The following is a 27,832-nucleotide window of genomic DNA, read 5'->3' as shown; positions in this document are numbered from 1 at the left end:
CACAAAGCAATGGTTATCTATACAATGCAGTGGTTATCTATTAGCAGATAGTTCTTGCCATTCCCTTAAAGTCCAGGAGGCAAGGTCATGTGTTTGTCTTTTACAAAGGAGGACTTTCACAGCCAAAGTATCCTGATTTTTATCCACTACACATGGGTGTGAGAGCAGCCTGTCCATGACTCCACCCCTCCTACCAGTCTCAATGTGCTTTCTTCTTTAATTTTGTAGTTGTAGGACTGCCATTCAGCTTGATTTCAGGTGGTTCTTAAGGATGGTTGTTCTGTAGTTTAGTTGTAATTTTGACGTGATTGTGGGAGGAAGTGATACTGTGTTTACCTATGCCGCCATCTTGATTGGAAGTCTTACACCAGCTTTAATATTAAATATTTTTTCATACCACATGATCCTGAAGTAGCATTTGAGATAATTGTTTTTTACTATACACATAAACAGTATTATTAATTATTGTAGAGAAGACAATATTATAAAAATTGGTTTCTGACAACTTTTAAGGGGATGGAGAAGAGGAGTGGAGGAGATATCAGGCTTGGGTTATTTTAGCCACTTAAGTTTTTTAAAAGTGCTGTTTTTGTCCCCTTCACATTGAGGTGGGGCAGTCACCCCTGTTGCACCCACAGTCTACACAGGGCTTGGGATGGCATTAATTCCCCCATTGTTCCAGAACTGCAGCAGCTCCTGGACCTTCCAGAGATTTTAGAGTGTTTAAAAGATATATCTCCTCATTTTTTCTACTTCCTGAGTTTTATTGTCTGGGAGGGGAGTGAGCTCTTTCCCCCTCTTTGAAACATCAATTTAGATTTTTTTCTGAGTAGAATCCTTATAATAAAACAACATGAAGGCTTACACATAAGAGATCTTATCACTATTCAGAACCAAAACAAAAACAACATCTTAAGTAAACACAGTATTCTCAAACTAAATTTTCTAAAAGGAGGGACTTGGGCAGTAGCCTTAGAATCTTATCTTACACCAACTGGTACAGAGAATGACCTTTACAAGGTCTAAATGGCACAAAGCCCAAGTGGAAAAGACAAAGGAGTCCCTGTGTATATAAAATAGCAAAGAGCAAATCAAGTTCCCAAAAGATAAAAAAGCAAGGAAAGAACAAGTGTAAGCAAAGTTTCATTTCAGACAGATGAGAACTCTCAGAGATTTTTCAAACAAAACAAACAGATGAAAGCTCTCAAATTGAAACTGATATTCCTTTGGTGAGCCCTTCCCTAGGGTGGCAGAGGGCTACCATATCTGGGACTCCAGCAACCTGGCTCACACCTTGCCCCATCTTGGTGATTCCCTGAGACCCCACCCAACCCAACTTTTGGGCCCACCCAAGGTGCATCTACAGGCTTTACCATAGGATTGGCCTGTCTTGGATTCTGCTTTGGAGTGTCCTAAAATCTCTCAGACAAGAAGCATCTGATCTCAGTGAGCCCCATACTTCTTCTTAAGTGGCCTCAGGCTTGGCACTAGAAGCAACCAGCCTTGGTTCACAACTTGGCTTTACTTGGGCACCTCCAAGCCCAGCACAAAAAGCAGCCATGTGCAGATTACCCTGTAGCTTATGCCGGTGGCCCCAGGTAGAACATAGGCAGTGGCAGACCTTGCCCCAGAGCCAGCACACCCAGTGGACAACTTTAGACCATATTGAAACACCACCACCCAACAACCTCCACAAGTGAACTTAATGAGTGGACTCAGTAAGTACCAGAGTCCTGATGATGTAAGTCTTGTTCTGTGTGGTGGGACCCTACTCATCTGGTCCTCCAAGGTAGTTAGAAGCCAGTAGTCAGTGGGTATAGTCAGTCCTTGCAGTTGATCAGCCTGAGTAAATTTCTCTCATTGGTAGGTCAACAGCAATCAAGACTCAATTACAACAGAAGGGTGTACAGTCCACACTAAAGGTGCACCTCAAGGGCTCAGTTTGGGGATCAAGGAGGCTGTGCCACTGGATCCTACAGGACATCTACAATAATAGGCCACCTTATGAAGCCTAGGAGACACAGCAGCTCTACTAAATACATAAAAACAATCACAGGGAAGCAGCCAAAATGGAGAGACAAAAAAACATGTCTTGAATAAAAGAAAAGAACATAACTTCAGGAAAAGAATGAAACAAAATGGAGGTAAGCAATTAGTCAGATGCAGAGTTCAAAACACTGGTTTTAAGGTTGCTCAAGGAAATTCAAAAAACTTAGTGAGAACATCCACAACATAAGAAAGAACCAGTAAGAAATGAAGGATGCACTAATTAAAATAAAGAATAATTTACAGGGACTCATCGATTTGGAATATGAAGAAGCAAAAAATACACCCAATCAGAACAGAAAAAAGAAAAAAGAATCCAAACAAGTGAGGATTATATAAGGAGCCTCTGGGACAACTTTAAGCATGCCAATGTTCACATCATAGGGGTACCAGAAGGAGGAGAGAGAAGAATAAATTGAAAACCTATTTATAAAAATAATGACAGAAAACTTCCCTAACTTGGTGAAGGAAATAGACAGATAAGTCAGGTAGCATAGAGTCCCAAACAAGGTGAACCCAAAGAAGTCCATACCAAGACACACTATAACCATCAAAATGCTGAAGTTAAAATACAAAAAGAAACTCTTTTTTTTAAGATTTTTAAAAAATTTAATTAATTAGTTTATTATTGCTACAGATGTTTCTCTTTTTTTTCTCACTGATTCTCCCCTCCCTCACCCTCTCCCTCCACACCCTGTCCCCAGCTTTGTTGTCCATGTCCATCATTCACGCACACATGCATATAAATTCAGTGGTTTTTCTCTCCCCCACCACCTCCTCTTCTGGGGATTGTCAGTCTGTACCCCACTTCCACATCTCTGGGACTACCCTATTCCTCAGACTGTTATGTTCATTATATTCCACAAATAAGTGATATCATATAATACTTGTATTTCTCTATTTGGCTTGTTTCACTTAGGATAATACTTTCCAGGTCCCTCCATGTCCTCTCAAAGGATTAGAGATCTTTCTTTCTTATAGCTGCATAGTACTTCATTGTGTATATGTACCACTGCTTTTTTATCCATTCATCTGCTGATGAACATTTGGGCTGTTTCCAGATCTTAGCAATTATAAATAGTGCTGCTACAAACATGGGGGTGCATATATTCTTTCTGATTAATGTTTCAGGCTTCTTAGGGTATATTTCTAGAAGTGAGATCACCAGGTCAAAGGGAAGTTCAATTTTTAATTTTTTGAGGTAACACCATATTGTTTTCCATAGTGGCTGCAGCAGTCTGCATTCCCACCAGCAGTGTACTAGAGTCCCCTTTTCTCCACACCCTTGCCAACACTTGTTTGATGATTTGTTGATGGCAGCCATTCTGACAGGAGTGAGGTGATAACTCATTGTTGTTTTAATTTGCATCTCTCTGATGATTAGTGATGTTGAGCATTTTTTCATATGTCTCTTAGCCATTTGTATATTCTGTTTTGAGAGATGTATATTTAGTTCCTCTGCCCATTTCTTAATTGGGTTCTTTGTCTTCCTTTTGTTGAACTGCATGAGCACTCTCTATATATTGGAAATTAAACCCTTATCTGATATATCATTGGCAGTTACACTCTCCCATACAGTGGGTTGCCTTTCCATTTTGATGACTGTATCTTTTGCTGTGCAGAAGCTTTTGAGGTAGATGTAGTCCCATGTATTCATTTTCTCCTTTGTTTCTGTTGCCTTAGGTGATGTATCAGTGAAAATTTTGCTGTGTATGATGTCCAAAATTTTGTTGCCTACAGTTTCTTCTAGGATTTTTATGGATTCATGAATCACATTTAAGTCTTTTATCCATTTTGAGTTTATTCTTGTGTATGGTGTAAGTTGATGGTCTAGTTTCATTTTTTTTTTTGCATGTAGCTGTCCAATTTTCCCAACACTATTTATTAAAGAAGCTGTCTTTACTCACTGTATACTCTTGCCACCTTTGTCAAATATTAATTGAGCATATTGTCTTGGGTCCATTTCTGGGTTTTCTGTTCTGTTCCACTGGTCTAAATGCCTGTTCTTATACCAGTAACAGGCTGTTTTGATTACAGTGGCTTTATGTTATAACCTGAAATCTAATAATGTGATCCCTCCTACTTTGTTTTTTTTTTTTTCAAGATTGATATGGCTATTCGAGGTCTTTTGTGGTTCCATATAAACTTTTGAAGTATTTGTTCAATTTCTGTGAAGTATGTTGTTGGTATTTTGATGAGGATTGCATTAAATCTATAGATTGCTTTGGGTAGATTAACATCATGGCCCTTTTAATGATGTTAATTCTTGTAATCTAAGAACAAGGTATGTGCTTCCACTTTTTAATATCTTCCTCTATTTTTTTTTTTTAATCCTCATTCGAGGACATTTTTCCATTTTTTGTGCAGACAGAGTGGGAGGGAGAGAGAGGAAGAGAGAGAGAGGGAAACATCGATGTGAAAGGGACACATCGAGTGGCTGCCACCCGCACGACCAACCAGGGCCGGGGACAAACTGCAACTGAGGTACATGCCCTTAGTGGGAACCGAACCCGGGCCTCTCCGGACCGCAGGCGGATGCTCTAACCGCTGAGCCAAACTGGCCAGGGCTTCCTCTATTTTTTTTAATAACCTGTAATTTTCTGTGAATAGGTCTTTTATTTCTTTGGTTAAGTTTATTCCTAGGTGCCCTTGAGGACTATATCATGCTGTCTTGAACGGGGCGCCCAGCATAGTGAGCATAATAGCTCTTCAGTATTGAGAACAGAACTGTGTGTGTGCGGACCACTACGTCAAACTCAGTGTGTCTCTAAAGCACTCAGATTTCATCCCTCAAACTCCATAAACTCTGGGCTTTTATTTGGGCAATGACAGTCAAGCAAATGTCACACTCATCTATTCTTCCTTCTCCCTTATTTCTCCTTCCCTGCCGAGGCCTCTCAGTCACTGAGTTCATGAGATTTCTTTACATCTCCACCATCAAAACCTTAAGTTCCTCCTGATTGATTCTGCATTCATACACTAATTATCTCACCTGGACTGCTCTTATTTAGCCCCTTTTTTTAGAAACATAGTTTTTATTTAGTGCATAAACATTTATGCTTATTTATTAGAGAAATTCTATAAAATGAGGATATAATAATGAGTCACTATGGGTTAATTTTTTAAATGTTAAAAATTTAGAACCAATTATTAACATTAAACTATTCTCCCCATTAAAAAAAAAGTTTATTCCTAGGCATCGTAATTTTTTTACTGCAATGTAAATGGGATATTTTTTAGTTTCTTTTTCTGTGAGTTCATCATTGGTGTATAAGAATGCCATCAATTTCTTGACATTAATTTTGTATGCTGCTACTTTGCCAAATTTATTTACTAAGTTTAGTAAATTTTTGATGGAGTCTTTAGGGGTTTCTACGTATAGTATCATGTCATCTGCAAATAATGACAGTTTCACTTTCTCTTTTCCAATTTGGATCCCTTTTATTTTTTCTTTCTGTCTGATTGCTGTGGCTAAGACTTCCAGTACTATGTTAAATAAGAGTGGCGAAAGTGGGCATCCTTGTCTTGTTCCTGTTCTTAAGGGAAATACTTTTAGTTTTTGCCCATAGAGTATGATGTTGGCTGTAGGTCTTTCATATATGGCCTTTATTATGTCGAGATATGATTCCTCTATTCCTACATTGCTGAGTGTTTTTATCAGAAATGGATACTGAATTTTGTTGAAGGCTTTTTTTGGCATCTATTGATATTATCATGTGGTTTTTATTCTTCATTTTGTTTATGTGGTGTATCACATTGATTGATTTGTGAATATTGTACCAGTCTTGCATCCCTGGGATGAATCCCACTTGGTCATGGTGAATAATTTTTCTTTTGATGTATTGCTGGATCCGATTTGCTAGTATTTTGTTTAGGATTTTGGCATCTATGTTCATCAGGGATATTGGCCTGTAGTTTTCTTTCTTTGTAATGTCTTTTGTTCTGGTTTTGGAATTAGAATTATGCTGCCCTCATAAAATGAGTTTGGAAGTCTTTCTTCTTTTTGACTTTTTTGAAATAGTTTGAGGAGAATGGGTGTTAGTTCTTTTCTGAATGTTTGGTAAAACTCCCCCGTGAAGCCATCCAGGCCTGGGCTTTTGTTTGTTGGGAGAGTCTTGATTACCTCTTCAATTTTCTTAGCTGTTATGGCCTGTTCAAATTTTCTATCTCTTTTTGGTCCAGTTTTGGGTGACTGTGTTTTTCTAGAAATTTGTCCATTTCACTTAGATTGTTGAATTTGTTGCCATATAATTGTTCATAGTAGTTGTTAAGGATCTTTTGTATTTCTGTGGTGTCAGTTGTTACTTCTCCTCTTTCATTTCTGATTTTGTGTATTTGGGTTCTCCCTTTTTGTTTCTTGGTGAGTCTAGCTAAGGGTCCATCAATCTTGTTTATCTTTTTCATAAACCAGCTCTTTGTTTCATTGATCCTTTGAATTGTTTTTTTGGTCTCTATGTCATTTATTTCTGCTCTGATCTTTACTATTTCCTTTCTTCTACTTGCTCTGGGGTTTTCTTTTTGTTTGCTTTCTAGTTCTTTAAGTTGTGAGGTTAGATAGTTTATTAGAAATTTTTCTTGTTTCTTGAGGTAGGCTTGTATTGCTATGAACTTCCCTCTCAGAAATGCTTTTGCTGCATCCCATAGATTTTGTGTTGCTGTGTGTTCATTTTCATTGGTTTCCAGGAAGTTTTTAATTTCTTCTTTGATCTCCTCAGTAACCCATTTGTTGTTTAATAACATGCTGTTTAGCCTCCATGTGTTCAAATATCTTTGCATGTTCTTGTTGCAATTGATTTCTAGTTTTATGCCATTGTGATCTGAGAAGATGCTTGATATGATTTCAATCATCTTGAACTTGTAGAGATTTAGTTTGTGTCCTTTTATGTGGCCTATCTTTGAGAATGTCCCATGTGCACTTGAGAAGAATATGTATTCTGTAGTTTTGGGGTGTAATTCGCTGTAGATATCTATTAAATCCATTTGGGCTAGTGCTTCATTTAGAGTCTCTGTTTCCTTGCTGATATTTTGTCTAGAGGATCTATCCAGTGGTGTCAGTGGGGTGTTGAATTTTCCTGTTATGATTATATTGCTATTGATTTATCCTTTGAAATCTTCCAGAAGATTTATATATTTTTTTATAATTTTTTTATTCCAGTGACAGGTGTTTTTAATATATTTAAAAAAAAAATCAACCTCCCTCCAAATAATCCCCAAACAAAAATCTGATTAAATAAAATTTACAATAAATATACCTAGCAAACATCTGTATGTGCAATTAAATACTGTATCTGTTACTGTAGCACGAACCACAAACAAACAATATACAAGTGTTTTGTTGGGGTCGAGGGAGGCCCAAGTTTTAACTCAGTGGGGTTTGGGGCGACAAGATGGGGAAAGTGAGAAGAAAGGGAAATCAATTTCATTTTTCTTAATTCTGTCCATATAAATATATTCATAAAGACCAAAAAAGAAAAGGGAGCGTGGGATGGTAAGGAAATAGAAAAGGGGAGTGTAGGACCCTCCCAATTCTACCTGACCAAAAAATATGAAAGAAATTCATTTCATGGTGTGAGAAGAGATTAAAAAAAAAAAAAGATAGAAGAGGACAGGAAGGAGTGGGCAGCAGAGGGAGGCCAAACAGGGAAAAAGAGGGGACCTATGGCAGGGAAGTAAGAAGGAGTCCAGTGCCAGTGTGTCTGTCTCTGTTTCTATCTTCATCATACTGTTTTAGGCTCCAGTTTAGTATCGGTTGCCTTCCTTTCTCCCTCTGTCCATGGTCTGTCAGGATATCGCAACTCCCTCCACCTTGCCCCCACACCTGCTGTGCAAGTCCCTTTCCCTCCTCTGTTTGTTGGGAGCTGGCTCACTCGAAGATCCTTAGGTCATAGTTCTTTTTGTCCACTCGAAGTTTGAAGTGACTCACGGAGTTGTTGAGGCGAAGGGAGGCATTTTGGGCAGCCAGGGGGCTGGGGAACACAGTCACAATGGTGTACAATGCAGTGAGGTCTGCATAGCGACCGTTCTCAGTAGTCCCACTATTGTCCCACCCACCCCCGCCAGGCAGCCCCTGAGCATCCTTGAGCCACTGGATCTTGGCACCAGACATGGCGAGCTGGGTGAAGAGTTTGTCCACCTCGGTACGAGTGATGCCCTCAGGGAGATCTGTCACCTCCTGCACCTGCCCCAGGACAACATCTGTCGTGCCCAGGTCAGTGGAAGCAGATTTGAGTGCTTGTCTCTTGCTCCGGTTTCCATGCTTCAGTCCATTCTGTCCCCGGTGCACTGCGTAAGTCGACTGGCCATGGAGCAAAGGAGGGCAAATGGACAGATTGTACTGTAATGGCTGGCCCAAGAGGGAGTAGCGCCCATCACCCTGTGCTGGACCCCCAGGCCGGAGGAACTGTGTGAGGATGGGAAGGGGACTGAGTCCTGTGCAGACACTGCTGAGGCTGGTGACAGGAGAGGGTGCTGGAGACTGGGTAGGAGATGTGACAGGGCTGCTACTCATTTATGTGTTGGCCTGGGGGCTACTGTCAGGATTGTACAGGTCTCCAGGTTTCTGACCCTGCTGTTCGATGCTGTAATATTTACAGTGACTCCACTGGACCATGGATGGGTTCTGGGGAGCCTGGGGTCCATTAGGGACATTCAGCTGCATGACCACCACACCTGGTCCAGAAGGTGACACTCCTGAGTACTGCTGTGGCATCTGTTGTGGACTGCAAGGAGAGGGAGACTGAGACATCTGGTACTGCTCAGAGCCAGGAGGTTGTAGAAACCCCACAGAAGGGCTTGTACCGTTCTGCTGAGCCGGAGGGATCATACTGTAGTACACTGGCACACCCCCTGTTGGGAGGCCCCCTTGCACAGATTGGCTCACAGGGACCAGCATGGGTTGCTGGAAAGGTGGCTGGACCACATTTTGTGAGTCATTACCCACTGGGACTTGGTAAGAAGGCAGTGGAGTGTACTGAACCACCAGGCCTTGCATCTGGCCACCCATGCCACTCTGGTTGCTGAGCAAGCCCTGGTTCTGTGGCTGCTGGACCCCAATCATGCCTTGGTAAGCTGCCTGCTGCTGGTTAGGCATCATGGGCTGTAAACCAGACTGCTGGGATGGTTGAGGCAACTGATCACCACGTTGGGGACTGTAGGCCACCGGGTGAGAGACAGGTCGATATTGCTGGTTGGAGTTAGGATACTGTCCAGGGGGATAGTAAGAAACCTGGATCTGTTGAGGGGGCTGCATGTAGCCCTGGGGTGGTGAGATTTGCTGAGTAGGTGGTGCATGGCTAGAGGTGGAATAGTTGGAAGTGGGGAGGGGCTGTCCCGTGGAAGCCATGATGAAGCTAGTCTGTTGAGGGTGCTGGGAGATAAGAGGGGGCTGGAACAGAGCTGTGGATGGATCAGCTGCTTCAGTAGAACCTTGGCGGCTAAGGCTCATCTGTCCAAAGGGGTTGCTGAGGTCATCTGCCTGTGAGATCATGTGATTATTCAAGGGTGGCTGTTATGAGGTGTGGGTGGAAGAGCAGGAAGCTGCTGCTGCTGCTGCTGCTGCTGTTGCTGCTGCTGGGCAGTACAAGGGAGAAGGCCCCGGACAGACTGGGATGAGGTGACCTGGTTGCACACTTCTGGGGCACCTAGTGCCATACCTGGCCTGGAGATCCTTCCTGCACTGCCACCTTTACTGTACCCGATGCTGTCACCCCAGTGAGGATAGAGATTCTGCTGAAACTGCTGGTTTTGGTGACAGGGGGCTACATGCTCCGAACAGAGCCGTCAGAGTTCGTGCTGCTCCAAGGCCGTGGTTCCAAAAATTTGAGTTCACTCTCTGTGCTGCTCTGGTAACTGCTTGAGGTGCAGCTTAGCCCCTCACAGTTCCCTCTGATGTAATTTAGATATCCGTTCTGGCCAGTCTCTCGGGCAAATATTCTCTCTTGGACCCTTTGATATTCCTTCTCTCTCTCTTCTATTGACTTGCTCCTCCTTCCATTCTGCAATGGAACTCTGATCTGGTTATCATCTCGGTCCATACTGGCATCATCTCTCTTGAGAATGAATCTCTGTTGAAATTCCGTATTCTTTTCATCCTTTATATGTTCTGAGAACCTCTGTTCAGAAATTCTTGTGTTACTGGTTTTGTTGATGATGACAGCTTTTCCAGTTTGATCAACATTGTGGTCCATCCCAAAATAGGCAGCTACCCGGTGTAATAGCATCCGGTGATATGAGGTCATCTGAGGGAACTTCTTGAATTGGTTGTTGTTGTCATTAATAAATTCCAGAATCTCCTGTCCTAATTTTAGCAGCATCATTCTGTCCCTTGGGTTCTTTTTCAGTGTATTATTATTATTTTTTTATCCTCACCCGAGGACATTTTTCCATTTTTTGTTCAGATAGAGTGGGAGGGAGAGAGAGGAAGAGAGAGAGAGAAACATCGACATGAAGCGACACATTGAGTGGCTGCCACCCGCACGACCAACCAGGGCTGTGGCTTGGTCTCTCTGTACCGCAGGCCGACGCTCCAACCGCTGAGCCAAACTGGCCAGGGCTTTTTCAGTGTATTTACAAGAAATTCATGTAGGTCAATTCCAGTGGAGTCCATGTATTCTTGGCTGGAGTCTCTAGACAGCATCTTCCTTGGGACCTTTTCTTTGTTTTTTGTCCTTATCTTCCTTTTCAGAGACATCCTTTGTGGACTTTTCTTCCTCTTTGTCAGAGGGGCAGCTGATGTGCAATTGAATTATATCCTTGGTTTCTAGTGGCCCATCAGCAAATGGGGCAGAGGACTCCTCACACACTGCCAGGCTGCGAACCAACTTGAGCTTGGAATTAGACTTGGCTCTTTTCCTGGCATGACCATGGTTGGATGTTCGCCTCTGTGTCTCCTGACGCAAACCACTATCTTCACTCTCTTTCTCAATTTCTTCTTTCTTGGAGTCTTAGATATAAACTTGTTTTTGTTTACAGATTCTTCTACCAGCTTCTTTTCAGATTCTTTCATTATTTCCAGGGTCTCTTGAGTAGTGTTACTGTTAGACATTTTCGTCAGTAGACTACAGTAGCCTCTATGGACTCCTGAATAAATGTTCAGCCTCCATGAGTCCAGTGCTGGAATGGCATCACATAAGAAACAAGTCTGACCCGCCGGGGTCCTTCTGACACTGCTCTAACAGCCCTCCTCTGCACTCCCACCTGACACACCAGGCGCTAATTCAAGGAATTTCTTAACTTCTTGCTTCTTTCTCATGCGGGCAGTGGCGGGGAGAGATCCCCAGTCTCCGCCAGATGCCCAGGCCCACAGCCGCTCAGCTGTGGCTCGGCCCCAATGGCCAGTGGCAGCGCCCCAGAAGATTTTTATATATGTTGGTGCTCCTATGTTGGGTGCATATATATTTATCAAGGTTATATCTTCCTGTTGGATAGATCCTTTCAATATTATGTTGTGGCCTTTGTTGTCTTTAGTTATGGCCTTCATTTTGAAATCTATTTTGTCAGATATGAGTATTGCTACCCCAACTCTTTTTTCCTTTCCTCTTGCTTGGAAGATTTTTTTCCATCCCTTCACTTTCAAACTATGTGAGTCTTTTGTTGTGAGGTGGGTCTCTTGTAAACAACATATATATGAGTCATGCTTTGTTATCCAAGCAGCTACTCTGTGTCTTTTTATCGGAGCATTCAGTCCATTTACATTTAAGGTGATTATTGATATGTACTTATTTATTGCCATTTTTGTTTAATGTGGGTATATTTTTCTTTCTATTTCTTCTGCTAATTACAGCAGTTATTTTAGCATTTCTTGTAGTGCTGGTTTAGTGCTAATGTATTCCCTTAGCCTTTTTTTTTTGTCTGCGAAGCTGTTTATTTGACCTTCTATTTTGAATGATAGCCTTGCTGGGTAGAGTAGTCTTGGATTCAGATCTTTGTTTTTCATGACTTTGATTACCTCATGCCATTTCCTGTTGGCCTGTAGTGTTTCTGTTGAGAAATCAGCTGAGAGCCTTATGGTGGTTCCTTTGTAGGTAATCTGTTGCTTCTCTCTTGCTTCTTTTAGGCTTCTCTCATTGTCTTTAATTTTTAGTTTTTTGATTACTATGTGTCTTGGTGTGGGCCTGTTTGGGTTCTTCTTACTTGGGGCTCTCTGTGCTTTCTGAACTTGAATACCTTTTTCCTTTACCAAATTAGGGAAATTTTCTGTCACTATTTCTTCAAATATATTCTCTCACCCTTGCTCATTTTCTTTTTCTTTGGGGACTCCTGTGATGTGAATATTATTACGTTTCCAGTTGTTCCACAGTTCTTTTAAGCTGTCTTCCTGTTTTTTAATAGTTTTTTTCCTTTTGGTTTTCTGATTGGTTGATTTTTTCTACCCTGTCTTCTAATTCACTGATTCAGTTTTCTGCTTCCTCTACTCTGCTGTTTAGACCTTCCAGTGTGTTCTTTATTTCTGATATGTCATTTTTCATTTCTTTTTGGTGGTTTTTAATTTCCAACTAGTTGATTTTCAACTTTTCTATGTCTTTAGTCATGGTGCTCATGTCCTTACACATGCTGTTGAGCTTCCTCAAGATCATGGCTCTGAATTCTAGTTCTGTTAACTTGTTTAACTGCACCTCAGTTATCTCATCTTCGGTAGAGGTCTCTTGTTCTTTCATTTGGCATTTGTTTCTTTGTTTCACCATTTTGGCTATCTCAGTGGGTTTTGAAGCCTGCCAAATTTTCTCTGTGGGTGTTGGTGTTCTGCTGTTTGTGGCACCTTCTAATGGGTTTGGATAAGCATGAGAGGAACCACGTTAAACACCACTGTCAAGTCTTACTTTCCTGGGCAGAGTTTCAAGCCCAGGAATGGTTCAGTTATTCTCTAGTCTTTTGCTTGGAGACTATTGGTCACAGTTGCTTGAAGAGCCTTTGTATCTCAGTTGAATGAAAAACTCCCTCAGGTGTTCAGAATAAGGGAATTTCCCAAGGGTGGGGCAGATGCTTGTTGTTAATGGGCCTCAGTTTGCATTTCAGTTTTCACCGGATGGGGTTAAATCTCTGAAGGAGGGGCTGCTGCCTCTCCGCAGAGCACTAGGAAGGAGTAAGATGACCACTGTTCTGCGTGGTCACAACTCAGCAAAAGCTCTGTGCACCCTCCAAATCCCGAGTGTCCCCACACAGTTCCAGTCCAGTCCACCCTCCCTCTGTCAGAGCCCAAGGTGAGTGGCTGTGGCTATTTCAGCATTTGTTCCAGCTCTGCGCTGTGGAACCATTTGGGAATGCACCCCTGAAGGCACTGCTCACAGCTAAGGCCGCTGCTGTCTGTGGGATCCCAGCACCCCTCTTTCACCTCCACTATGCCACCAGGATTGAGTCAGTGTTCCTGGTTATATGGTTCTCCAAGCTGCTTTTCTGTTGCCTTTTCCTGACGATTTGTCTTTTTTTTCATTGTAATTTCAGTTTGTTCCTGGGAGATGGTCTGTGTAGCTTCCATTTACTCCGCCGCCATTTTGGAATTCTCCCAAAGAGAAAATCTTAAAAGCAGCAAGAGAAAAGTAGTTCATTACCTACAAAGGAACTCCCATAAGACTGTCAGCTAATTTATCAAAAGAAACTTTGCAGACCAGAAAAGAGTGGCAAGAGATATGCAAGGTGATGAAAAGCAAAGACCTACAACCAAGATTACTTTATCCTGCAAAGCTATCATTTAGAATTGATGGCCATAAAAAAGTTTCTCAGACAAGAAAATGGTAAAGAAGTTGATCACCACCAAACCAGTATTATATGAAATGTTGAAGGGTCTTCTTGAAGAAGAACAAAAATATGAACATTAAAATGGCAATTAATACATATCTATCAACAATTAAATCTATAAACAAAATGGACAATCAGAGCAGAAACAGACTCATAGATACAGAGAACTTTTGTTGCTTGCCAGATGGGTGGAGGCTGGGGGGATCAGTGAAAAAGATGAAGGAATTAAAAAGTACAAATTTGTTGTTAGACTGATGAACCTCAAAGGGAAGAGGGGATGGAGGGCAGGATGAAATAAACCAAAGAACTTCTATGCATATATGCATAACCAATGAACACTGACAATAGTGTGAGGAAGGCAGGAGGGGGGCAGGATTGGAGAGGAGGGAGTCAATGGGGAAAAATGGGGGGACATCTGTAATGCATACAACATTAAAGGTGAGTTTTAAAAAAAATGAGAGGAGACAAACAGTGTCTTGGCATCACCATAGAAACTGGCTGGCTTTGCTTTAAAAGGGCCTCGGGATCTGGCTCCCATAATCCCACATGACCCTCCCTGTGACTTCTATCTGAGCCCCCCGTCCAAGCTTGGCTTCCTGCACAGTGCACTTTGGGACTTTTGCTATATTGTTACAGATATTCTTTGCTATTTCTAGCTGATCAACATGCTGCCTTTAACTGCTCTGAGTGAGGACATAAAACACCTATTTGGCTGTGTCGGTCTTCTCACAGCTCTAGACCCCCTAGTACCCCTGCCTGACTGAACTCTCCAGGTTTTTGTGCACATACTCACCTGCTCAAGCCCCTGTCTTTATTGTGTCCAGCCCCCTCTGCCCAAATCTTCATTTCCTGGAAGATCACCCTTGTAGAGTCCTGTGTTGAGGTCAAGCTCATTGGCTTGGATTTCCATTTTAAAAATGTTATCTTGTTATTTTTTAACTGCAAATGGGATGTGAATCCATTGAGTACAGCCTAGTGGCATAGAAGCATATAGGGTGAAAGGGCTGTGGACTCTTTCCCACCCTCCACCATTGTCTGTGTACCTCTAGACACATATGTATTCATACCTTTGTGTCCATGTACACACTGGTTTGTGCTGCTCTTTTCCAGGCTAAATCAGATTGTGCCCTTGGTGTCCTGCAGTTTACATCTCCACACTGGGTACTGGTGTCAGCTGATTTTATGTGTCACCTTTACTGAGCTATGGGAGTTCAAATGTTTGGTCCTTCATGAATCTGGGCGTGTCTGTGAGGGTGTTTCTTGGTGGAGTTAGCATTGAATTGTTGGACTGTGTGAAGCAGATGGCTCTCCCCAGGGTGGGTGGGCTTGTCAAACAGGGGAGAAAGAAGGAACTGCTCCTCTTGACTGCTTGAGCTGGAAAACTGGTCATCTTCTGTCCTTGGATTTGAATCCTGGATATGGTCCTCCAATTTGCTGAGCAGATTCACATATTTGTGCCTCCTGTTGATTCTATTTCTCTAGAGAATCCTAGTATTGGTGTCTTCCCACATCAGTGGTGAGGACCTGCTGCATTCTTTCTGTGACTGTGCCCTGCCTTTGGCAGGTGTGTCCTGCAGTTTATTTGATTCTTTCCCTGGTGATTGAGTTTGTTGACAGTTTTATGTCTCCATCTGCTACCTTGAACATCCTTGTATCTGTATGTTTATGCACATGGGGCAGGATCATTTTCAAGGTTTGTTTTTGGTGTTGTTTGTTGGGCAGCCATTCTAAATTTTAATGTAGTCAAATAAATTTTTTTTTTTTTAGGTTGACTGCTGTTTTGTGTCTTAAGAAATCCTGGATGTTAACTAAACTTACTGTGGTAATAATTTTGTAATGTCTACGTATGTTGAATAATTATGTTGTATACCTAAAACTAATATAGTGTTATATATCAATTATATCTCAATAAAAAAGTAATTCTTGCATAAAATCTTCTCAATTTTTGAAAAACATTGTTTAGATATTTTAGTTAGGTTTTTTATAAAACATCTTTATTGTTTTTGTTTTTTTTTGAAAATTTATTTATTTATTTATTTTTTTGGTTACAGATATTTTAAAAACATCTTTATTGTTGAATGCATTACAGATGTTCCTCATTTTTCCCCCATTGACCCCCTCCTCCCCACTCCCGCCCTGCTCCTGCCTTTCCCCACACTTTTGTCTGTGTGCATTGGTTATGCATATATGCATATAAATTCTTTGGTTTATTTCTTCCCACCCCCCAACCCCCCTTCCCTTTGAGGTTTGTCAGTGTAGCAACCAATTTGTACTTCTTTTTTTTTTTTTTTGGTACGTGCCCCTAGTGGTAACTGGGACTCTCTGGTCTGCAGGCTGATGCTCCAACCGCTGAGCCAGGGCCCAATTTGTACTTATTTTTTTTTATCCTTACCCGAGGACACTTTTTGTCCAGATAGAGCAGGAGGGAGAGAGAGAGAAACATCGACATGAAAGGAACACATCGAATGGCTGCCACCCACAACCCAACCAGGGCCGGGGACAAACTGTAATTGAGGTACGTGCCCTTAGTGGACACCGAACCTAGGTCTCTCTGGACCGCAGGCCAATGCTCTAACCGCTGAGCCAAAACATCCAGGATCCAATTTGTACTTCTTAATCTCTTCACCTTTTTCACCCATTCCCCCAAACTCCCTCCCATCTGACAACCAACAAAATGTTCTCTGTATCTATGAGAATGTTTCTGTTCTGCCTGTTCATTTTGTTTGTAGATTCAATTGTTGATAGATATGTATTTATTGCCATTTTGTTTGTTCATATTTTTTATCTTTTTATTCAAGAAGACCCTTCAACATTTCATATAATAATGGTTTGGTGGTGATGAACTCATTTAGCTTTTTCTTGTCTGGGAAACTCTTTATGTGGCCATCGATTCTAAATGACAGCTTTGCAGGATAGAGTAATTTTGGTTGTAGGTTTTTGCTTTTCATCCCTCTGAATATTTTTTGCCACTCCCTTCTGGCCTGCAAAGTTTCTTTTGAGAAATCAGCTGACAGTCTTATGGGAGCTTCCTTGTAGGTAACTAACTGCTTTTCTCTTGTTGCTTTTAAGATTCTCTCTTTGTCTTGAACCTTTTGCATTTTGATGATGATGTGTCTTGGTGTGGGCCTCTTGGGGTTCATCTTGTTTGGGACTCTTTGTGCTTCCTGGACTTGTATGTCTGTTTCATTCACCAAGTTAGGAAAGTTTTCTACCATTATTGTTTCAAATAGGTTTTCGATTTCTTGTTCTCTCTCTCCTACTTCTGGCATGCCCAAGATGCGAATGTTGGCACACTTGAAGTCATCCCAGAGGCTCCTTACACTCTCCTCATTTTTTTGGATTATTTTTTTTTTGCTGTTCTGATTGGGTGTTTTTTGCTTCCTTATATTCCAAATGGTTTGCTTCTTGGCTTACCTACTCTACTATTGAATCTGTGTAAATGATTCTTTGTTTCAGTTAGTGCCTCCTTCATTTCTGACTGGTCCTTTTTTATGCTCTTGAGACCCTTACTGAGTTTGCTGAGGTTCTCACTAAGTTCATTGAGCATCCTTATAAGCAGTGTTTCGAACTCAGCATCTGTTAGGTTGCTTATTTTCATTTCACTTAGTTCTTTTCTTGGAGTTTTGTTATGTTCTTTGATTTGGGATCTGTTTCTTTGTCTCCTCATTTTGGCTACCTCCCTGTGTTTGTTTTTATGTATTACTTAATGAGAGGTATGGGGCTAACTGAGAGCAGATGCTGCTTGTTTGAAATAATTAAGGAAAACCTGAAGCAGGATCCAAGACAGGCCAGTCCAATGATAAAGCAACTGGCAACAGCTTGGGTGAGCCTGAAAGTTGAGTGGGGCAAGGCCTCAGAGAATCACCAGGGCAGGGCAACCAGTGTGAGCCAAGTTGCTGGAGTCCCAGATATAGTGGTCATCTTCCACTCCAGGGAAGGGCCCACCAAAGGAACAAAGGCCTCTGACAGCACATCCGTCCAGGAGAAAGCCTCCTCTCCAGCCCTTGCTTTAATGCCAAACAGCTCAGTTTTTCCCTGTATGTCTCTGGCACCCCTCAAGCTGCTTCCCCTCTGAGTTTAGAGGGAGCAAGTCCAAGTAAGTCTGTGTGCGGGCCCTTTAAGAGGAGCTGCCTGGGGCTCCAGCTGCCTCAGCCTCCCTGAGCCTCAGTTCGCACTGGTTTTTCCAGCCAGAAGTTATGGGGACTTCTCTTCCTGGCACTGGAACCCTGAGCAGGGTGCCTGGTGTGAGACGGGGACCCCTCAGTCCTCAGGGAGGATCCTCCCAGCCAAGGTATCCTCCTAATTTTTATCCACCACACATGGGTGTGGGACCAGCTCGCACCTCTGCCCCTCCTACCAGTCTCAATGCAGCTTCTTCTTTAATTTTGTAGTTGTAGGACTCCCATTCATCTTGATTTCAGGTGGCTTTGAATGATGGTTGTTCTGTAGTTTAGTTGTAACTTTGATGTGGTTGTGGGAGGATGTGATACCGTGTTTTCCTACGCCGCCATCTTGACCGGAATTCCTAGTTAGGTTTTTAATATATTTCAGCTTGATTTTCTTATTAAAGTAAGATTCATATGACACAACCATTTTAAAATACACAATTTAGTGGCATTTAGTGCTTTTATAATGTTCTACAGTCATCACCTTTGGTAGTTTTAAAAGATTTTCATCATCTCAAAAGGAGACTCCACACTCATTTACAAAGTCACTTTCATTTTACCTACCCTAGGCCCTGATAACCACTAATGTACTTTCTGTCTCTATGGACTTAACCTATTTTTGATGTTTCATATAAATGCAATCACATACCATGTGACTGTCTGTTTGGCTGCTTTTGCTAGCATTGTGTTTTCAAGGTTCATCCACACTGTAGCATGTGTCAGTGCTTTATTCCTTTTTATGGCTGAATAATATTCTGTTGCCAGCAAGACAATAAGACCTTTGTTCTTCTTGAAAGAAAGATTTCAGTCAAGAGACGAAGTGTAGCAAAATAAGCAATAATTTATTGGCTGCAGAAAAAACATACTTAGGATGGTGAAACAAAGAAGGGCATAGAAGAAGCAACAGGAGAGCCTAGGCTGGGATGTTTTGGCTCACTGGGAAGTTAGAGAAAAGGGGGCCTTGGAGACAGGTTAAGGGGGTTAGCCCAGGATGAGCTGCCATTGCCCATTGCTCCCTTCGTTGCAAGTCTCATGAATCCCTTAGAGTTTAGGAGATGCATGCCTGTGGGTAAGGAATGGCACAGGCATGCTCCCCTGAGGGAGAGCGAGTGCTAGGTCCTTTGCATTGAGATTATTTATCTCTCTTGCAGGTGGAAATCTTAGGGGAGGATATCAATAGAATATTCATCAGCTTTCCAGGTGTGCTATTTTAGGGTCATGGTCTCCAGTGATTGATAAGCACCAGGGCAGTGGGTAACTAGTCAATGCAGTTGGTCCGGAGGCAGCATGTGTCACTTCTCTGGTTTTGTTGTTTTTCTGGGCCTGGCTCTGAAATACAGCTAAGGCCTAGATGTTATCTCTATGAAGGAAAAGGTCAGGGGGTCTAAACTGAATGACTAGCCATAAGCTAGGGGAGGAAAGGTTACCCTGGGGGCAAAGTTTTTTTTTTACCCCAGCTTTGCCCCTTGCTAGGCTTTCTGCCCTGGTGACTTTCTGTACCTGGCCTATTGTCCTTGCTATGCTCATATTTGTCTAACTGCCTATTACAATTCCATTGCATGGATATTTATTTCTCTATTCATCTGATGGTGAACATTTGGGTTGTTTCCACTTTTTGGCTGTTGTGAATAATGCTGCTGTGAACATCTGTGTACAAGATTTTTGTTGTTGTTGAAATATATTTGACATATAACATGTAAATTTAAGGTGTATAACATGCAAATTTAATAAATACATATATATTGTATGTAATATAATTGCCATTGCAGTGATAATGAACACCTCTGTCATTTTACATAATTATATTTTATTTTTAGGGGTGTACAAGTCCTGGTGGACATTTTTCAGTTCCCTTGAGGGGTTCTGTGATAATTCTGTTTAATCAATTTACATTTTGTGAGTGGCATAGTATTGGTTTCCTAGGGCTATTGTAATAAATTACTACAAATTGGGTGAATTAAAACAGCAGAAATTTATTTTCCCATAGCAGTCTAAAATGTGGATGTTGCAGGGCTGCACTCCCTAGGGAGGCTCCAGAGGAAGATTCTTCCTACCTCTTGCAGGTCCTAGTGCCCCAGGTGTCCTGGGCTTGCAGCCATATCACCCCAATCTCTGTCTCTGTCTCTGAAGAGAACATGGGTTATCTTCCTGTGTATCTCTGTGTCCTTTTCCTTCTGTGTGTGTCTTATTTCTCTCTAAATTTCCCCTCTAAGGACACTAGTAATTGGATTGGAACCCATCCTAATAACCTCAACTTAACTTGATAGTATCTGCAGAGACCCTACCTCAAAATAAAGTCTCCTTAAATTCTGGGGAGAGGACTTTGATGTGTCTTTTTCTGGGGACACCAGACACCATCTCATGCCAGGTATGAAGTAGCCATCTGGTTTTCTTTAGAGTACAACCAGTTGTCCAGAGCACTCTCTTACTCATGTATCTGATTGTGTGGGTTTCCAGGCTCTCTGTTCTGCCTAGTACCCCCAAAACCCTGGTTTTAATTACTATGCTTCCTGGTGGTGAGTTCTTAGTACATTGAGTGTCACTGGTTAGGAAATCAGATTTGTTTATTGCTTGGACAGCTCTCTGTCCTGGTGACTCTCTTGCATGTGCTAGCCCTGGCCTGGCCCTGGAATACCCAGCAGTGTTCACTTGGAGGCTCTGAGCCTTGTGGTGTGCCCTACAAATGACTTTTTCCAGAACATCTCCAAGCACAGTCCTGGGACAAGAAGATAGGACAGGATGTGGCAGGAGTTGATGCCTGGAACATGATGCCCAGGAGGAATGAGTTGGGGTTGTGAAACTGTTCCTAAAGCCAGTGAGACAGGAATGGAGCTAAAGCAGCTGAGTCACTTTGCAGCAAAGACACAGAAGGCAGGCTGTGAGAAGGAATGGCAAGATGGCCAAATTAAGTCACCCAGTTAATTGTGGCCCTTAATTTCTACTCTAGGAATTTGTTCAGCCCTAATCTCAGCATTTCTAGGAGGAAAGATAGCTCTGTGTTTTATGGTGGCTCCTAGGCCCTAAGGGATCTAATTTTAAACCATGACAGGGAGGGGGAGGGAAGGCTCACAACTGTGTTGCTGGCCCTAGTGCAATGGTGCCCAGAGGTTCATTTCCTCCAATTATCAACATGATTTTTCATCTTTTCGAAGGTTTGGCAGATACTTTGGGTAAAAAATTGTTTTCTTGTGCATTCTGTGGCATTTGTTTCTGTGGAGGAAAGACAGATTAGGAGGGAGACAGGGGGAAGGGATGAGATAAACCAAATAATTTATATGCATGTATGCATAACCAATGGACATAGACAACAATGCTTGAAGGGGTGTGGACAGGGAAGAGAATGTCTGGGGCGGGGGGACATCTGTACCAAAAATAAATTAATTAAGAAAAAAATCTTTTCATTTACTTTAAGTTGTTTAAATTCTTATACCTAGGTTGCTTCCTGAAACACTATCAAATGATAGGATCATTTTTGGATTTTCACTAGAATTAGTCATCATAACTGAATCCCTTTTGAACACTGTGAGAAAACCTCAGGGACTGATGAGAGAATTTCTTTTTTTTTTTTTTTTTATCCTCACCCGAGGATATTTTTCCATTTTTTGTACAGATAGAGTGGGAGGGAGAGAGAGGAAGGGAGAGAGAGAGAGAGAAACATCGATGTGAAGGGACACATCGAGTGGCTGCCACCCGCACGACCAACCAGGGCCGGGGACAAACCGCAACCGAAGTACATGCCCTTAGCGGGAACCGAACCCGGGTCTCTCCGGACGCTCTAACCGCTGAGCCAAAGTGGCCAGGGCTGATGAGAGAATTTCTAACATAACATTGCAGTCCCCCCACTCCACCCTTTTCACTTTCCAGCAGATGGTTTAAAATATTTCCACAATTAAAATAAGTTTATTAATAGTTACTACTCTGACTAATAGTAACAGACTTTCAAGCATGTTGCATTTATTTTAATGTTCTGGTTTTGCATTTTTAAGGTCCTGTTTTGGCTGATACACTGTTTTGAAGGAAGAGGATTCGACTATGCTGCCTGTCTGCACTACCTTGTAGCATCCCTTGTCTGATAAGAAATAAGCTGTTAATCATCTTGAGCTTCTCTTGTATTTGTGTATTGGTACATTTAATGGTGCCCACATATCTCTAAGATTGTTAATTTTCTTTCATTCTTTTCTTCTGTTCTTCAAACTCCATAATCTCAATCAATCATGTCCACATTCCTGGATTCTTCCTCTGTCAGTTAACATCTACCATGGAGTACTCCTGGGAAATGTTTCATTTCATATTCCCATCTCTTTATTGATATTCTCTATTTGATGAGATGTCATGATTCCTCCTTCACTTCTTTAAGGTGGAATATAAGGTAGTTGCCTAACATTCACTGGACAGTTATAGTAGTCATTACAAAGCTGTGTCCACTAAGTCCAATATCTGGGACCTCTCACAGTCAGTTTATGTAGCCTGCTTTGTCTTCCCTATGTATGGGTCAGTTTCCTGTTCTTTGCATGTCTTGTGATTTTTAAAATTGAAAATTTGATAGTTTGAAGGCTATTATGGTAACTGTGGATATTGACCCCCTCCTCCCTCTCTGGGCTTGGTTTTGCAGGTGTCTGCCTATGTATGTGCTTGGTGACATGGCTAGACTGTGGCAGTGCATCTCTTTTCCCTGCAGTGCAGAGACTCTGGTGTCAATCCTCAGTGGGTGCAGCTAGAATGTGGGCAAGGTCACCAGGATGCAGAGATGGCAGCGTCCCTCTCTGACTGTCTGTTTCCTCATCCTTCCATTAAGCTGTCTATCTCACTGGATGTCACATCCAGTTACTGGGCAAACCAGTCTGATGTTTCCAGGGCATAAATGCTGCACAGTCTTCTGGTCTGAGGCTTATCCCCACTCAGGAGGTTTTTCTTAGCCGTCTGGCTCCCTGGTTCTCACAGGTGAACTGTGGTTTAGCCTGATGTGCTGAACTAAAAGGAGCAGCCTGAGGCCTAAGCTTTCCTGCACTGTTTCACATCAGAGCAGTTCCTTTGGGAAGCTGTTTGCAGCCCTCTCTGTGCCGCCTTTTTACCATCAGGATCTCTGAGTCTTCTTGGCTTATGTGAGGTGGCACCTGCTCTGTGAGTGAGCTGGGTGGGGGCAGTCTGACTGTGTTCTCAGTCTGCCATCCAGGTGGGAGGCACTGGACACAGGAATTGTGCCCCAAACTCTCATTATACTCACCAGGAATCTAGCCATTTTGACTTAAAGTTGAGAAATGTTGGTGGCCTGCCCCCCCCCCCCCCCCGCCCGGTGTGATTCCACATCTTTTGATGGAGCAAAGGGGAGGTTGAGGAAGCCCCATCTTCTTGGCCATACCCACCCCAAGTGAGGGGAGCTCTGTCTAGCTGGTGGGGGTGGTGGGATAGGGGTAGTGGTGGAAAGTGGCTGAAACTCCCTAGACTCACTGTTCCCATCCAGTTTTGGTAAATTTTCTTGAATCAGTGTCTCTTCATTTGTTGAATACACTGAGGACAATTTCTGGAGATTATATATTTTTAATTAGCTTTTATCTGTTTTACCTGCTTTGCTGCATGTGGGTCTGCATGGCGCCTCATGCTGCCATTCCAGACATGGAAACTTTCTCCCTGTTTCTGAATAAGGTGATTCACGCCTGTGGTTCTCAAACTTGGATGTGGTTGGTCACATGGGATGATACTTAAAAACCCTGGTGCCTGGCTTATTTTACGTTGATGCGAATGACATGGCTGAGAAGTGAGGGAAGACAGGGCACCTACTCTGTCTCTGAAGATGCTTTGCAGATGGGTTCTGGAGAAACACCAACCTCCTGAAGACAATGGAGCAAAGTTTAACAGTGCTGGATGCCAGTGCTCCTCACAGCATTATTTATAAACATATGTGTTAGGGTTGTGTTTGGGCCTATGAAGCGAGCTTGTGAAAGAATTCACAACTGAGAGAAGAGAGAAAAGGAAGAAAATTTATTAACTTTCCCCATAGCTGGGGAAAGGACCCATGCACTGACTGGCAATACAAGGGCAGAGCAGAAACAGTGAGTTACTCTTTTATTGGGGGCTTTTGGGGGTAAAGGGAAGATGTGCCAGGGCAGGACAGGGTGGGGGGAGTTATTATCATATCTTTTTTAGCCTGTAAAATATGCTTGGGAAAAAGGATAGAAGGAATGTGGGCCAGGGGGCTGCAGGTGTTGGTCGCCAGTGAGTTGCAGTCATGTGTCCATTATTCCTATAATCAGGCTGTTAATCTTTCCATGAGGTCAGGTAGTCCCCCTTGTTCTCAGATTAGGAGAATGGACAGTATTCCTGAGGTAAACTCCTGAGGTGCACACCTCCCAGCCAGGTCAAAGTGAACTTTTCTTTAATCAGAACAAAGCAATCTTGACCAACATTGTAAAGGATGATTATTAACATTTTTCTAACTATGACTAGTGCCCCACTATGATTAGTTTTCTTACTCTTCCAGTATTTTCTATTAATTCTAATATTCCTTTCTACTCCTTTCAGTTGTGTAGAAAGGCGGTTTGAAGTTGCAGACACCAGCAGTCTCTGTGTTTAATTATCGGGTGCTTCATAAAAATAAAAAAAAATCTGTTTTCTGTCCTTATAATATGTAATGGTTAAAAGCCTTTCAAAGGGCACAAGAAGAATTCTTCTAGTAACACAAGGGTTGGGGCAGGTGACTGATGTAAAGCAAAATAGCTACTTAATTCAAATGTTCAACGTTTATAATATTTTGTTGTATAGTGGCATTTTTATCAGGATGTCAACAGAATCAAAATATGAAATCCTAATTTTAATTTTTGAATGGCTGTAAAGGATGGCTTGGATGTGCATGAAATGTTATATCTATCTATATCTATATCTATATCTATATCTATATCTATATCTATATCTATATCTATCTATATCATCTATCTATATATAAATTTTATGCCCCCCCCAAGTTTTAGCAAAGTTTTCTCTTATAATTACAATGCCCCTTAAGATTTTAGAATAGATGGGTGTTGGGGTGTCTTCCAACAACCACAAACAATTTTCCTATTCCAGTGGACACCAGGGGGGTGTCCAACAATTTTTTTTTTTTTTCATCCTCACCTGAGGACATTTTTCCATTTTTTGTACAGATAGAGTGGGAGGGAGAGACAGGAAGAGAGAGCGAGAGAGAGAGAAACATCGATGTGAAAGGGACACATCGAGTGGCTGCCACCCGCACGACCAACCAGGGCCGGGGACAAACTGCAACCGAGGTACATGCCCTTAGCGGGAACCAAACCCGGGTCTCTCCGGACCGCAGGCCGACGCTCTAACCGCTGAGACAAACCGGCCAGGGCGGTGTCCAACAATTTAACTCAATTCTGACACTGCCTGGAAAAGTGTCAAACCCCACAGGTTAAGGGCTCAGTCCCAGAAAATTGGGATGCCAATTGAAAGTCCAGGGCCATCCATATACTTCTGACTAGCTGACTGCAAATCAGGTTCTCATGATCCCCTCTCCATTGTTTACTATGGAAATATGTTTATGGATTTGTCATATGATAAAGGACATGAGACAGGATGCAGGTGAGCAGCCAGATGAAGAGGTACCTGGGGTGAATCTGGGAGGGTCTCATGTGTAGGAGCTTGAGGTGCATCACCCTCCTTGAGATGCATTCACCTGCCCAGAAGTCCCCAGAACCCTTATTACTGGGATTTTCTGGAGACTTTCTCACATAGGCATGATCAGTAATTAACTCCATTTTCAGTCCCTTGTCTCTCAGGAGGCTGGGGAGCTGGGGGCCTGGGGGTGGGGGTGGGGTAGGGATGAAAGTTCCATGGCTTGTCTTTCTGGTGAGAAGCCACCATCCAGGAGCCTACCCAGTGACCATCTTGTTAGAACAAAAGATGCCTCAGGAAATTCCAAAGGATTTAGGAGCTTGGTATTAGATGCTCCAAACACTCAGGAAAGTGCAAGGGATTTATGAGCCCTGTTGCCAGGAACTAGAGGCCAGACATATTTCTTTTTATGCCACAGGTCCTGAGCTGCTTCAGTGACCCAGCTACCTAGTGCCTGACCCTGAGCTCTGACAGGACCTGGTTCTGTGCAACTCTGTTTTCTGTAACTGTAAGGACAGAAATCAGGTTTTTCTTTTTCATGATTTTTCCACATTTTATGAGAAACACCTGATAAGTAGACACAGAGATTGCTGGTCTCTGCAACTCAATTGTCTTTCTACCCAAACATTAAAACCGCCGCTTTTAGAGTCTCAAAAAGCAATTCACACCAAAGAGCCTGTAATGAAAACCAACTTCCCTTTTCCCTTTAAACAAATCTTCCTGTTTCGAATTATTTGCAACCGCTTCTGGTGAAATGTCTTTTTCTCTTTACTCTAAAGCTATTTTACAGGCTAAAGAAGGTATGATAAGAACCTCCATCCCCCATGCATCTCTGGACTGTTGCCTGAAGAACAAACTGCAACTTCTTAAGGCAACCCTCCCCAATCTGTTTGACTTCAAACACTATCCCCTCCCTGCCCCAAATTGCCCTTTACTCCCTAAAGTCCCCAATAAAAGAACAACTAACTCTTCCCTGCCCTTATATTGCCAATCAATACATAGGTCCTTTCCCTGTCTATGTGGGAAGAGAAATAAATGTCCTCCCTTTTCTCTCCTCTCAGTTGTGAATTCTTTCACAAGCTTGTGTCACATACCCAAACAAAACCCTAACAGTAAGATTCAGCTATTGCATTTGTGTCTGTTGAGTTAAAGTAGTTTAGTCTTTTAAAGTCCTTTGTTACAAGAAAAGCTTTGCTAAAAGAGTGTCAAAGTTACACTGTGGAGGATGTAGGTGTGGCCCTGTCATTAACTGCTTTAGTAACTGGAGTTTTAGCTCAGCTGTTGAAATAGAGCACTGCAGATTGGGGCTTATAGATGACAGACATTTACTTCTCACAGTTCTGGAGGCTGAAAGTTACAGATCAAGGTGCTACAGGATCCGTGTATGATGAGAGCATCTTCCTGGTTCACAAATGGCATCTTCTCACTGGGTCTTCCCATGGTGGAAAGGGTGAGGGAGCTCTGTGGGGTCTCATGTATAAGGACATGAATCCCATTCATGGGTCCCTACCCTCATGACCTTGTCACTTCCTAACACTATCCTAATGACGATTCAGCATGTGAATTAAGGGGGACATAGCCTATAGCTGAGCTAGCTCCCAGTTTTGTGCTGTGTGTCCCCTAAGTGACCCATTAACATTTAGTCTAGCACAGGCCCTGTCCTCAGCCCAATAGGTCTGTGCTCAGATTCCTTCTGTAAGAAAGGGATCTCTGAATCTGATTCATGCCTGGGTTTCCAATGAGGAAAGGCACTACATCGCTCACCCCAAACTTAAAGACACCCCTCATTTGAACAGGAGGGGGCATGGCTGACTCCCCTTGGGAGGGACAGCCTCAGGGGTGTGACTGAAAGTCAGGCCACCCCTCTTTGCCCCCAGGCTCCCTTAGGAGGGAGGTGGAGGCTCCGAGTTTGCATTCTCTGTGTTTAACTCAGGGAAGATTTACATATTAAACCAACACTTTTCTGCACACTGTTCTGCTAGATCAATACTTGTTGTTTGATGATTTGTTGATGGTGGCCATTCTGGCAAGTGTGAGGTGATACCTCATTGTTGTTTTAATTTGCATCTCTCTGATGATTAGTGATGTTGAGCATTTCTTCATATGTCTCTGAGCCATTTGTATGTCCTGTTTGGAGAGGTGTCTATTTAGTTCCTCTGCCCATTTTTTAACTGGATTTTTGTCTTCCTTTTGTTGAGTTGTATGAGCACTCTATATATTTTGGAAATTAACCCCTTATCTGATGTATCATTGGCAATTATGCTCTCCCATATAGTGGG

General features: G+C 42.4%; 1 protein-coding gene across 1 annotated transcript; it reads right to left on the bottom strand.

The window, feature by feature from the left end:
- Nucleotides 1-639: 639 nt before the first annotated feature.
- Nucleotides 640-11,181, bottom strand: LOC118643779 (R3H domain-containing protein 2-like). The gene is given in 7 exon segments (XM_036282168.1): nt 640-702; nt 7,865-9,555; nt 9,558-9,755; nt 9,758-10,376; nt 10,589-10,708; nt 10,710-10,981; nt 10,984-11,181. Coding segments are annotated over 7 exon segments (3,069 nt in total). The 5' UTR covers nt 11,090-11,181.
- Between the last annotated feature and the right edge of the window lie 16,651 nt (nt 11,182-27,832).

Source organism: Molossus molossus, unplaced genomic scaffold, assembly GCF_014108415.1.
Source record: "Molossus molossus isolate mMolMol1 unplaced genomic scaffold, mMolMol1.p scaffold_m16_p_4, whole genome shotgun sequence".
Classification (NCBI taxonomy): domain Eukaryota; kingdom Metazoa; phylum Chordata; class Mammalia; order Chiroptera; family Molossidae; genus Molossus; species Molossus molossus.
Note: the sequence above shows the minus strand (reverse complement) of the source record. Positions and strands in the feature narration are given on the sequence as shown.